We start from the raw sequence: 14,166 nt of genomic DNA, 5'->3' as shown, positions 1-14,166 counted from the left end.
CCCGCAGCCGCAGCCTCGCACCGCACCCTCCTGCCCCGAAACCAGGGGGAAGGGGCGTCTCGGCCCCCGCAGCCTAGGGGGTAAGACTACACGGTGCAAAGCCAAGCCCCGCATCGAAGGAGAAGGCATTGCTCTCCTCCCCGGGTCGTGTGTCCCGCGCCCCCCGAGCCGGCGGGAGAGAGGCGCAGCCCCTGCAGTACCGCACCTGGGCACAGCACGGGGTGAGAGCCCCACGCTGCCGGCTCTCCTCTCCCCGCCCTCCGCCGGTTCCAGCCTCCCGTAGATCTTGTGCCATGCCTTCAGCAGCATGAGATCATGGGCGCGGGGTGCGGATGCGTGAAAGGGAGAGGGCGAGCGGTGGGTGTGCAAAAGCCTTTTTATACATTTCGCGTTCGTTTAGAACAAAACCTGCTGCAGTTTGCCGGGGGACTTTCTAATTCACACGGGGATGATCGGAAGTCACAATCCTTACTCAACTGCGTAGGCTTAGGGAAGAACGAGAAAGGAATTTCGCCCCGGCTCTGCTCGGCCCAGGATGTATTGCATCCCCGGAGAGGAGCGAGGAGACGCCCTAAACCATACGTCCTCCACACCACTGCAAAAGCAGCCCCAAAACACGGTACTGGAGGCTAAGAAACGGCCCCTCCTGCCCTGCCCGCCCCCAGGGCTTTGCACTTTTACAGCCAAGTTTTGCAAAGATGCTAAGATGAATTGCAAAAGATCTTAACGCAAGATGAAAGCACTCAAGCACGGAGGGGAAACCGCATGAGTGAGCGGCGGGGCTGGAGCGGGGCCTTTCCCCGACAGGTCACTGCTAACACAGCGCCAGCCTCCAGGAAAGGGTCCGGTGGGACATGGGCTATCCCCATCCCGGCACCGGACTGCAAAATAAAAGGGCAACTGGTAAGAAACTCGGTGACTTTTCCTACCTGTCTTAAGAAGCAAAACAAATAACTCCAAATTTCTGAACTTTCGGTTTGCAGCTGCCGTGTGCTGTCATCTCATAATAAATAAATAAATAAACCAACCAAATAATAATAAAAAAAAAAGTTTGTGGTTAAAAAAAGAAGTCAACAACAACAACAAACACAAATTCCCTACATCTCAGAGTTAAGGTAAGAAGAAAAAAGAGAAATTTTGAAGAAACATCAGCCCGGACTTGCCAGGTGTTCTAAAATTAAAGCCTCTGATGTCTATTTCTTGTTCATGTGAGTAATATATGCTAGCAATCTTATCCATAAATACCGCTACTTTTTCTATCAATGTCTCAAAAAAAATGAACTGAAAAACTTCATTCAATCACTGAAACCATTTTTTTCAGTAAACTGTTCACATGCTGTTGCAGATTTAGAAACAGAGTAGTTACTTGATTGTACTTAATGATAGTAAAAATCCTCCAGATGAGTAATTTAAAACTGGTATCAGTTCTCTGAAATAGGAAGCTGGTATTGCCAAACATGTAATGATACAGTTGGCACAATTACTTCCAGTTGGCAAGTCCTCTCTAGACCATCTTCTGCTTGGCTCTTTTAAGGTCTCCATCAAGAGCTCTATTATGCTACCACTTGGTGGGAGTCTCCCTGGTGACATCCAGGAAAGTATGGCTGGACCTCAGTTGCAGGGATCCTGTTAGTTATAACTTTGCAACAAAATCTTTCCACAAATCTCTCCCAGCCTGAGTATAGTTCGTTCAACTAAAATATACTTTGGTGTGGATACTGTAGATGGTGTGGATACTGAGTATAGTTCGTTCAACTAAAATATACTTTGGTGTGGATACTGTGGATACTGTAGGACTTTGTGTTCTCTCCATGTTGTTGCATATGTTTGTAGCCTGAGTGCCTTAATCTAAATTCTTACTTCATCTGCCATGTTCTTTGTCACAGGGGCCTATCTAGAGTACTTAAATACCAAGCACAGATGAATAAAATGTTTAGGTACTTCAAAAGTACTTATTTTTTATTTTAATATTTAATTAAAGAGAAAAAAGGTGTTTAAGTGCTCACATTATTAAATATGTACTATTTATGCAGTGCATACACATAACAGCTACTAAAGTTTCCAGTTCAAATCTGTGTTTGGAGACTACTTGGAGAAGGCTTTTTTCATCAAATAGATTATAATGGGTCATTTTTAGATGTTACATTATGATGTTAAACACTATGTAGGGACTGCTAAATCGATGGATTATTTTGCTGCTGCATATTCAAACTAAGAGTTGAGGACACAAAGGCCAATCTCCATAAAGCTACTTAGGCATTTTCCTTAAGTACTTTCTACAAATGTGAACAGGGAGACACATGACTAAGTAGGCATCCTTTGCTAGATCTGGCAATGTGCTCAGCACCTTGTAAGTACTAATTTTAATGTACGCTATAATTTTAATGACATTTGACATTTTCATGGCTCTGCACTCTGAACCACAGAAGGAAATGAGGGGACTATGCAAGTTTAAGGGAAGAAAAAGGTTATCTAATGCAGTGCATGGGTGAGAAATGGGGAGAAGTAGTTTGTGGAAAATATCACGAGATTGAAAATGGAAAGGATAACAGAAACAGAAAAAGGAAGGTGTAGAAGTAAGCATACGTGAAAGTAAATGAGAGGTAGATGAGAGCAGAAAGGCAAAAGAAGGAAAAACAAGGAAATAAAATTACTTCTTGTTCTTTTTTTTTTTTTGTGATAACAAGCACTTCTTTCTAATTTGAAGCAAATCTTGGTAGTTAGATACTTCTAGTCTTTTCATGTTTTATTTAAAAGTCTTAATTGATAGTCTTAGCACTCAGAGTTAAGCTTTTTAATGAAAAGTAAAAGTTTAAAGCATCTGCAAGTAAACATTATGAAAGCCAATGGTAAGAACTGTTTCTCATTTATTTTTTATTTTATTTTTATTTTTTTTTTTTTTTACCTCCTGCTGACATAAGAGTGAATATGAATCTTTCCTGGCTGAGGACTAGCTGAAATTGAAATAATCTGGTTGTAATCCCCAGGGGCACAAAGTCATGCACACCAACACAATCAACACTGTGCTATCGATTTATGAAGGCCTCTCTCAAAGAAAGAAGAGGATGTACAGAAAAGCAATAAACACAGAATTTGTGTAAACAAATAAATATCCTATTAGAGACATAGCAAATAAACTGTGAAAATAATCTACAGGATTCACAAGGTAGTTTTCAGTATTCTGAAAATATGCCCAACACTTGGCTCACTGAAGCTAACTTTATGATTTTGTTGTTGGTGGTTTTGTTGTGTGTGTTCATTTTTAACCCTATTTAATACTTATCCTGTGCAGGTCCCATAGCTAGTACATGAGACTTTTAATTGAGTTATCTCCACCAAGTGCTCTATGAATACCAACAGTTTCCTAGGTGTATAAGTAAGACTCTCCTTAACTGTAAAAACACATATTTTCCTTGCTTTTTCTACTGAGCTACACCATTATATAAATAAATGCCATATATAAATGCCAAATGTTCCTAAAGAATACTTATACAAATAAAAAGATTGCTTCCAAGAGTATAATTTACATTATTTCATTGAATAAAATCAGGTACTTCTTGCCAGTACAACTTTATCTGCCTACACCCTGATTCTTGTCAATATAGCTATATCAGTGAAGATAACCATCTTGGTGACACAGGCAAAGCTTCCGGGCAGATCATGCCTTAGGCTAGCAGTTGTTGTCAGTTAAATTCAGGGCTCTTTAGGTTAAGTGCCTTCTTATGCAACCAGAATTCTCTGCCCATCTCTGTTTGCCAGAGATGAAACGCTACACTTTGTGTTGCAACAGCCACACTAAAACTCCTGAAGCTCAAATACTGTGCAGCAAACTCAGGTAGAAAAAAGCTCTACAAATATGTGTCTGTATTACAGAGAATGCTGTTCAATGAACACTTTAGCACATTTGCTATGTTTTTCTATTGTAGCTTTTCTCCACTGTTGTGTATGGAATCTCATTTCATTTGAAAACCTGTGGAAATCTTTTGATTGCAATTAAGCAGGACAGAACTTATGTTTATCTGACAGACAATGGCTTAGAGAAGAAAATGTTCAAGCTGTTAGGTTTAACCTATAAGTACTTACTGCTATAAACTCTGATGACTTTCAGGACCCACCCTCCCCCTTCCAAGAGTACATGTCCGATTTTTCCATTGAATGTGTTATTTTTTTTCTCATTTAAACAGAATAGTGTCTCTTCCAAAAACTAATGAGCTGCAAGATTAGGCCTGTTTAGGGAATTTATACCTGTGATCAGGGAATAAGAACCATAGCCAGTTTGTGTCCTAACCCTCCATAATTTAGAGAGAGGACAGAAACCCTTTACTTTAGAAAGGAAGCCAATACAGCATATCACACAAATTTCTAAGAGTCTTGGAAGATAACAAATATGATTCTAGGAGAGATGCAATGAGTATTTTTGTAGTCATAAAATACGAAGAAATTTCAGTATTCGGTGATTATTTTTCTATTTTTTTTTTCTTTTGTATAGATTAATTATATCATATGAAAAAAGGAGTTTACAGTGGCTCCTTTCTCTGTAGTACAGGTATACTCTACGTATGTATTGCAAAAAATAAATAAATCAACAGCTAACTAGTCTTTCTGTCCATCCAAATAAGCTTAAATCTTCACCTGAAATGTTTCTTGACCCCACATGTGTAAAGACAACAGTAATCTCTTTCTTTCTATTCCTTGCTATTAAAAGCAAGGTATTTTTTTTTTTTTTTTTTTTTTTTACATTTTTACTGAAACTATGCATACAAGCCAGATCCCTTCAATTTAGAATAGAAGGGACTGGTTGGAGAACATTTTCCAGCAAGGAACTTTGGCTCTAAAAGCAAACTCACTCTTGGTCTGAAATAGCCCTAGTTGGTCTATCAGTCTTCAGAGTACTTTGCCTAGTCCAGCCACTGGTGGCTAGCATTAGCCCTGGTTTGACCTGACTTGAGGACGATGGCTCATACTAAACTGGGAGATGTCTTTTGCTGGCTGCCAGTGCTACTATTTTCCCTTCCCTTCCCTCTTTAAATTTGTCTGAAGGGTGCTAACACCTTGGCTAGGTCCACCTTTTCATTTCAATATAAAGCCCCAGAAATTAAGGCCAAATCCACACGTACATGCATGGAGGTATTTAAGAGATTTGTTGTCCTGTATAAAACAGGGCAGGATGTACTCATGTTCTCTCTGGACTACCACATGAGCAGTTAGTTCTATGGGCAATTAGATGGCTGCCAAACCTGCATAAGTCTCTTTGATTTTCACCAGTGCTGCCATAGGAATTGGCACTACATCACTGCAGGAGAATGAGATCCCTGACTACAGCTTAAATGCTTCTAATTTCAACTCTTCAGCAAATGCTTCAGCTAGGGACAAAATACAAACAAACAACAATAGACACTAAAATAGGTTGAAAATTAGTCATCTTGAAGTTTGATGGGATCAGTGACAGATACCAATAACAGAATGCAGAGTTGCATTCTTCTGTGTTCAGTACAAGCATACAAAGTGTAAGCAAAACCTAGTTGTTTAAAAAGATCAACAGAAATAGGAAAAGTCTGTGTTTTGGCTTGTTCTGTAGCTCCTGTTATTATCATACATCTATAATATTAAATGCCATGTCGTGACAAAGCTAAAACTTAACTGAAAGTGCAATGGCTTTAAGATGGGAAATTGGGTTTAAAGAGCTTGCAAGGCAGAGCTGATGGCCTTTTCTGAGGTGGGAAGCCCACAGGTAATGGGAGGAACTCTAAATGATGCTCATCAAGTGCCTAAAGTTAAGAATAGTCAGGAGATGTGGGCCTATTACAGCAAGTCCAGAGCCAGGCTTGCTGACCAAAGGGCTAGAACACTCATTCAGTGAAGAGAAGCTGAGAGAGTTGGGGTTATTCAGCCTGGAGAAGAAATGGAAGGCTCTGGGGAAAACCTTACAGCAGCCTTCCAATACTTAAAGGGGTCCTGAAGGAAAGATGAGAAGGGACTCTTTATCAGGACATGTAGTGATAGAACAAGGGGTAATGGCTTTAAAATAAATAAGGCAGATATAGATTGGATATTATGAAAAAAATCCTTACTATTAGGGTGATTGGATACTGGAACAGGTTGCCCAGAGAAGTTGTGGATGCTCCTTCTTTGCAAGTGTTCAAGGCCAAGTTGGATGTGACCTTGAGCTACCTGATCTAGTGGGTGGTGTCCCTGCCCATGGTGTGGGGCTTTGGAACTAGATGATCTTTAAGTTCTGTTGCAACGCAAGCTGTTCTACAATTCTATTAATACATTGTTAAGCAGATTTTCCTGACATGATTTCTAAGGTGTCCCCCGTCACGGTTCATGATCATTTCCCCCCGTTGTTTCAAGCCTTGGAGAAGAAGAGGCCATACAGTGGAGTTCCACCTCCTGCTTTCCCGCAATGCATTAGCCCTGTAACAGTTTTGTCAAAGAATGGGGCAGCAAGCAAGGCAGCTTGCTGCCATTCTGTCTGCTCCTGAACACGTTGTTTCTGACCCCTGACAGCAGTAGTACTACAGGTTAGATGTAGAAATGACCAAATTTAAAATCAGAGTTGTTAGAGGACAGCATTAACTTCTGGCATTCATACCTTCAAGATGCCCAAATACTTATTTAGCTTTTTTTAAAAAAAGCATTTTAAAAAAAAAGTGTAACCACTGTGCAGAAACCATGTTCAGAAAACATATCTGTAGTGCCAAACAAATGTCTATAGCTGAGTTATGAGCCTCTGAACACACAGGTTTCAAATGGAAACGCTGACATAATCTTAAATGTAGTGGCACAAATACTGTCACTACAATAATCCTTGTAATCTAATATATTAGCCCTGGGGGGATGGAAAATTCAATTGCTGGTCTTAGACAGCCTTTCTGAGGCTCAATTCAAATTGCATAATTATTCTACATCCTTCAAGTTCTTCAAAATACATTCCAAAAGCAGTATTGTACATTCCAAAATATTTATTCTTCAGAGATTGATTTGACTTTTTTTTTTTGTACTTTAAAGTGAGATATATGACCTCAGAGGCATGTGAAAAATCATTAATCAAGTTTATAACGTGTAACACTCTTTTGTGTGTGAAAGACTTACTTTTTTCCAGAATTCCTCAGTTATGTTGCCAAGATGATTCCCTTAGAGAGCCATGTGTTTATCTTGACAGGTGTCAGTGAGATCTGTGGAGTCTCAGTGGAATTGTTACTGGTTGCTTTGAGGTACAGTAGAAAACATTAAGGCTGCAAACTAATGAACTTGCCTTATTACATTCTAAATAAAATAAACCACAGACTAACCTGGATTAATCTACTAATGCCTTTCTAATGAAGCTTTTATTGGGCATATGGTGTGGTCTTGCTATTTTCCTCATATAGCTAGCACAAGCAAAACCTCAGAATAAAACCTAGATGTTTCTTTTCTGTTACACACCAGTATCAAAAACTCACTATGATAATTATTTTCAGATTGCTATTTTGCTAGCATAACCTTTGATTAACTTACAAGACTAATTGGTTAAAAAAAATAAAAAGCAATCAGAACATTAAAAGGAAACAGGATTCACCGCTGGTAGGAGAAGAGAAAAATATAACTTCTGCTGTTGCTAGGGGAAAAATATAAACCACAACTGCTGACTTTTAATTACTTTAGAAAGCACTCTGTGACCTGTCCTGACAATCCCACAGAATCACTAACTAAATATTGTAACTTCTGAAGTTAAATAATCATTGTGTAATTACAGCTTGCTAGCATTTTCCAGCCCTTAGCTGTAACTTACTATAATTTTGTAATGCATATTAAAAACAATTAAAACAATAGGTGCTTTTCAAAAAAAAAAAAAAAAAAAAAAAAAAAAAAAGAGAGTTCTAAGCAAGGTGGAACAAGATAGCATCTTTTCCAGCCAGCTATGCATTTTGCTTTTAATTGTTACTTGCTTTATCTCTGTCTATGAAAAGATCAGAACAGAAGAAAAGACACTCTTTAGTAACATTCTTCTGGGAAAACACTGCTGAATTTAGGTATAAGCTTATACCAGCAATTCAAAGAATAGAAACATCACATATGACTTCAGCTTTGATATACTATTTCAAATACTGAATTTCATTTTTCTCAGTTTCCCACATAAATTTTTGCTTTGCTTCTGTACTTGCAAGATGTCCATTAAAAAAAAAAAAAAAAAAAAAAAGCCAAGCTTCCCTCTTCCCTTATTTACTTCAACAACAAATTAGCAGCCAAGTTTTCATAGAGGATAAGAAAATAGATACAGTGAAAACCGAGTGAGAACACAGTTTTTCTTTCCTTTAACACCAGCAGCCAGAAACAGTATGAAAGCAATGGATCATGAAGAAAAGCAATTTCCTACTTCAGGGATTAAGCAATACCCTCTTTTGTAATGTTAAATGAAAGTTCTAGTTATTTTTTCAAGTAATACTGTTGTGTTTTTTTTTACCCCCAGTTTAAATAAATAGTCACTAGAGAAGCTCCAACAGTCCCAAACACATCACTTTCTTGCCAATCAATAACACAGATAAAACCCTTTATGTTGCACTTCTTTGAGCAAGCCTATTGATAGAGCAAGAATAATTAAGCTACTACACAAGCTAAAGATAATTAATGTAACGAGAGAGAATATCTGGTGATACACGTTCTGTTCTTTTCCTAAGGACAATTATAGGTGATTATAATACAGAAAATATACAGAATTTTGTTGAAGCATTCAAATAAAGACAGCTACTCACATTTTACTCGCATGGTATGTTTCTTATCCTGTGACACTGTAAAATTAGCTAGTTCTGTGGCTAGCTTATCAGGTGATGTACTACACCCTTGTCTGAATCATTATCCTACACTTCCCTTTGATAATATGGATAAGATGGAAGTTCTACATCTGCCTCTGCCACAGCTTTTCAGTGCAACCTCAGGCAAATCAGTACAAACCATTAGTCACTTAATAGCTAATTGATGAACCAAGTCAATGTTATCAGTCATAAGGATAAAGATTATTTGCATGAGTAGGGCTTGGCAGAATTATACGCTTAATACCAAAGCTGAAAGGTTTCAACTGCTTTCATCTTCAAGCGCTATTAAACAGTGCATTGCAGGATTAAGCCTTCTGCGTGTATGAGTTTGGAACTGTAAAGCTCTAATGAATGTTCAGTGTGGGATTACAGCCAATACTGTGTTTAAAGCACTTAGAGATTGCTTCATAATAAATGCCAATGTTTGGAATAATTATGGATGCGTGGGCCTTTCTCAGTTTTTATACATAGATAAATGGGAATCCTGTAAATATCTGATCAACTTTGCTTAAGAGGACAACTTGCATGGGAAAGGATTATCACTGTAAAGCAGGTTTGTAGGACCAAACTTGTTCCTGTTAACATATATGCAAATAATAGCAGCACCTACGAAGAGATCTGAAACAAGAAATCATTTAACTTGTACCTGTTATTCTGTTTGTTTTTGTTTTTTGTTAAATTACATTAAACATTTTCTTAGCTAAGGCAAGGCACCTACTAAATAATTAAAATGAAGAGTCACAACAAACTTATCTTTCAAAAACAGGTCGTAACAGGAAAGAAAATGCTAGACTTCTCAGCTGCAATTTTATGGTTCTATCAAAACTTGTCTAATTTCACCTATATTTTTCAGTAAATAATAAACGGTGCAATCAGAGAAAAAATACATGATGCGTACATATTTTTAAGACTGCTACCTTTTTAAGCCTTTAACATCTTTGTATCTATTTTTGTTTCTAAGAAGCAAAATGAGACAAATGGGGCCTTTACAAAGAATAAAAAGGAGTGAAACACGTTATCGGAATTTTTGCACATGTTAAAGCTGTCATAAATTTCAATATAAAATATGGGTGCATTGCTGGCCATCTTTGGTTACACAGTTCAGCTTTACTGCCCAGAAAAGCTTAGGGGCATAATACATACTGGTTTTTCATTAGGAAGTTTTCAAAAACCACCACATTGAACCATTAGCCTATAATAGCTCTTTCAGATTTAACAGGATGTCAGTTCCTGGAGCTGTTTTTCCTTTGATGCACACAAAGTACTACCAGTAATTTTAATCAGAATTATGCCATGCACTGGTGGAAGACAATCACATAATATGAATCATGCTTTTTTTTTTTTTTTTTTTTTTTTTTTTTTTTTTTTTCCCCATATCCCTGCCTCTTGCAGAATTTTTATTTTTATTTTTTTTTTTTTAGTGGAGTTCATGCTGCATATACTACTGATTTGTGTCTGCTTTGTTTAAAAAAGCTTAGTAATATAGTCCTTCTCATCCAGATATATCAAAGTGCTTTGCAAAGCAATGAAACCAGTGGAGCCAAGAAAAAAACTTGTAGTGAAACTCTTTTTCAACTAGTAATATGAAAAGCTTTCAAACTATTTGTACTGAAAAATAAAGGAAACACATTATAAAAATTAAAGCACATTTAAAGAGATTTTATTTTGAAAATAATGTTCCCTTTCAACATTTTTGAGGTTTTGGTTTAAAAAAATTTAGATGCCTTTTCTTCATCACTTTTTTTTTTTGTCTGTGATTGAAAAAATATTCTCCTAATTATTTTCTCTAAACTCAAAACTAGTTAATTCCTATAGCTCAAATCAGTTCACTTTACTCAATAAAACTCCTATTCTGAGTAATGCTCTGAAAACCTCATTTTCACTCAATTCCTACTCAAGGAGCACAAAAGTACTGAAGAAAGATTAAACATTTAGATATAAGCTCACAGTGCTTGCTATTAAGCATCTCAGTTTCCATTTACCATATTTAAACTTAAAATTCTTGTGATAAAGCTCAGTGTGAAATGGGGCCACACCATCCGTATCAGTTCAGGCGGTAAGACAAACGCTCAGTATCAAGCACCTAAAGGGAATACACTGTTCATTGGGTACATAACGGGGCCTGTGCTCCACATTTTCTTGCATATAAGGGTGATGTAACTTGCCTGGGATTCTACAACCTAACACAAAGGTTGACAGCAGCATCCCTGCTCCTTACCTTCCTATTGAAAGATTTGCGCTTGTATTATTTGAGACAATGAGCAACCCTCATTTGGCTAAAAGTGAACTTTGACACTAGAAGTACAATCACAGAAGAGGTTTTGAATTGCAATATACATGACAGTACTGCTCATGGCACTGTATGCTTTCAAGCTCTGATATATATGCTGTGGAAGAAGCCACAAAGTGAGAGTCAAAAGGCAGTTTGTTCAATGGTTTCAGCCAACACCCCATTGACCAGAATGGAATTAAGAGAATTAATGGAATTAATAGAATTAATGTCCAGGATAAGGACCTGGATAGTACCTTAGTGCTAAAATGTTCCAGCAAAATCAATGCTAATTATAAATTATTAGAAACTTCATTATTATTATTCTTACCTACTTCAGACTAAAGATCAATTTATCATTAATGCAAAAAGAGATTTAGAGCAATATTTATGCCCTCAAAAATAATATCCATTAGGTATGTACTACACCCCCAAGTGCATTTGCTTCTTGTGGAGCTCTTCCAGAAAACTGGACCTATATACAGTATAGTATGATTATATTTAGCTTGTAAGGAGATATTGAACAGGTGGAAACAGATTACAACCTTAGAAACATCTAAAACAACTTCTCCACTCAAGGTGGGTTTCAACTGTACATTACAACTGTATGAAAAAGTTTTTTGGTATGTAAAAAATGGTAGTTTGTTTTTTTTTTTTGTTCATTTGTGTGTGTGTATGTGTGTAATTTGCAAGCAATAGAATCATAGAATATCCTGAGTTGAAAGGAATCCACAAGGATCATCCAGTCCAACTCCTGGCACCACACAGGCCTACCCAGAAATTCAGACTATATAACTAAGAGCACAATCCAAACATTTCTTAAACTCTGACAGGCTTGGTGCCATGACTACGTCCCTAGTGTGCAACCCCCCTCTCAGTGAAGAACCTCTTCCTGATGCTTGACACCATTCCCTCTGGTCCTATCACTGGTCACCAGAAAGAAGAGATCGGCACCTGCCCCTCCACTCCCTCTTCTAAGACCGCAATGAGGTCACCCCTCAGCCTCCTCTTTTCCAGGCTGAACAAACCAAGTGACCTCAGCGGCTCCTCATACATCTTCCCCTCTAGGCCATTCACTGACTTTGTAGCCCTTCTAGGCCCTTCACCATCTCTGTAGCCCTAAACAGTAAAGCTCAATACGGTAGCCCACTATGATAAAGGCTTCCTTATACTTCAGAAGATCAGAAATAAGCAGAGTCACAAAATCGTTTTTTCAGAAGGAAAATGTTAGTTACACTTTTGAGGAAGTTTGCTTCTTCCTTTCTGTACTGCTATGGTTTGTGAAAAAGCTGAATGTAAAAATGACTAACAGCAGGGAATTCTGTGCTGCTATTTAGTACAGACCCACATGGTAAACAATACCTAGGTTTTTTGCTACTTTATTTAGAATCTCTAATTTAATCTTTTCATAGGGAAAGGAAAAACTGCTGTACCACAAAGGTTTTTGGTCACAGCACTGAGAACAGCAGATATTACAGCAATCTTTAGCTGTTAGCAATGTTAGCAATGTTAACTATGTAAGCCTCATTAGGAATTTTTTTGACCTAGGTGACTAAAAGCATAAGGATTGAGAAAAATGAGAACATTAACACAAACCTGGACATTAACCTGCAATGCATGGTTTCTGTCTTGATAAAAGTACCAAACTTCCAGTGGCTGGTAAATAGGATGAGAAAAGTGCTCTTAAATCAGTAAATGTTGATCATTACTATCTGGTTGTGGTGAACAGCAGATGTATTCTTCTTCAAGAATGAAGAATCTTCTTCAAAATGAAGATTTTTTTCCATGTATTTTCAGTCAAAAAATCTTCAATAAATATTGATTGTGTTTATCTAATAGCTATGTGGGAGGGTAAAATAATCAGTGCTTGTTTTTAGTTGTCTGGTTTTACTGAGAGCCTTCAAGCTTGAACGTGGCTCAGGGTGACACTTGGAGCTGGCATCTGCTCACAGTGTATCAGAATGTGCAAACACAAGCATAGCCTGCAAAAATATGAAATAATTCTTCCCCTCAGCTCAACATTAATAAAACCTCAGCAGGAGTACCAGGTACAATTTTGTATACCACACTCCAGGAAGACATAAGCCAATTGAGAGAACAGTGAGGAGAGCAACATGACCAGAGTCTAGAGAACATGAGCTGTGCTGAAGTTTGAAAGAATTGGGCTAGAGAGGAAACAGCTTAGAGGGAACATGATAATAACCTTCTAATACATAAAAGGCAATTTCAAAAGAATAAGGAAATAACCTGTTCTCAATAACAATGATGGATAGGGCAAAAATAAATGTACTATACTGAAGCAATTAAGATTCAGGATAGATATTATGAAAACCTCAACGGTAAGGATAGGGAAGCAGTATAAAAGATTGCCTAGAAGATGGTAGAATCTCCAGTGTTAGAATTATTTCAGAACAGCTTAGATACAAGCCTTTCTAGAACTACTTAAATATAATTGATACTCTTTTGGGACTGGGATGACATCCTGCAGTCTCTTTTATTTTTATATTTCTATGAATAGGACTGTCGTATGCAATCATTTACACTGTAAATTGTTAAACTGGAGAAATGAAAAAAATCTCCTCTAGGCCTCACTTTCCCCCTCCACAGAGCTGATGAAGAAATAAATAAGAGTATACTTCTTATCAATACCCACGTTTTCCCCATATATGATGTTACTAGAAATGACAGATCTATTTGGCAGTTTGAAGAATTTCTTAGAAAACAAAAATGAGAAGGAGCAACCTTATCTGGACCTATAGTAAATAAATGAATAAGAAAAAATATTTCTTCACCTTGATTTCATATTCTAGATCATGAAATAAAACCACTTCAAATGAATTAAAGAAAGGAGAAAATGAATCAAGCACAAAGATTTTAGATGAGTAGAAAAGAAAGGAACCAGCATCATCAACTTGTGTTTTTAGAAGAATATCCTGTGATATGTGATCATGTAGCTGACATACACATACACACATATATACATTTATGTGTGTGTGTATGTATATATATACACATATGTATGCATGCCACTTCTTAACACTAACAAATTGTCATAACTAGACCTTACTTCTTAAGGCTGGACCATATAATTTGCTATGACAG

The 14,166-nt window shown here is 37.3% G+C and overlaps 1 protein-coding gene across 17 annotated transcripts in view; it reads right to left on the bottom strand.

Moving 5' to 3' along the window:
• Positions 1 to 14,166, bottom strand: part of NRXN1 (neurexin 1) — a 716,955-nt gene that overhangs the window by 282,042 nt on the left and 420,747 nt on the right. The window contains exon 1 of one of the 17 annotated variants that reach the window (XM_032185622.1): positions 8,736 to 8,852. The exons of the other annotated variants lie outside the window; for them this stretch is intronic. Coding sequence (XP_032041513.1) covers positions 8,736 to 8,748 — 13 coding nt within the window. The 5' untranslated portion in view covers positions 8,749 to 8,852. Of the gene's footprint in view, positions 1 to 8,735; positions 8,853 to 14,166 lie in introns of those variants that run through there. 17 annotated transcript variants of the gene reach the window in all.

Source organism: Aythya fuligula, chromosome 3 (assembly GCF_009819795.1).
Source record: "Aythya fuligula isolate bAytFul2 chromosome 3, bAytFul2.pri, whole genome shotgun sequence".
Taxonomy (NCBI): Eukaryota; Metazoa; Chordata; class Aves; order Anseriformes; family Anatidae; genus Aythya; species Aythya fuligula.
This window is presented reverse-complemented; position numbering and strand designations above follow the sequence as displayed.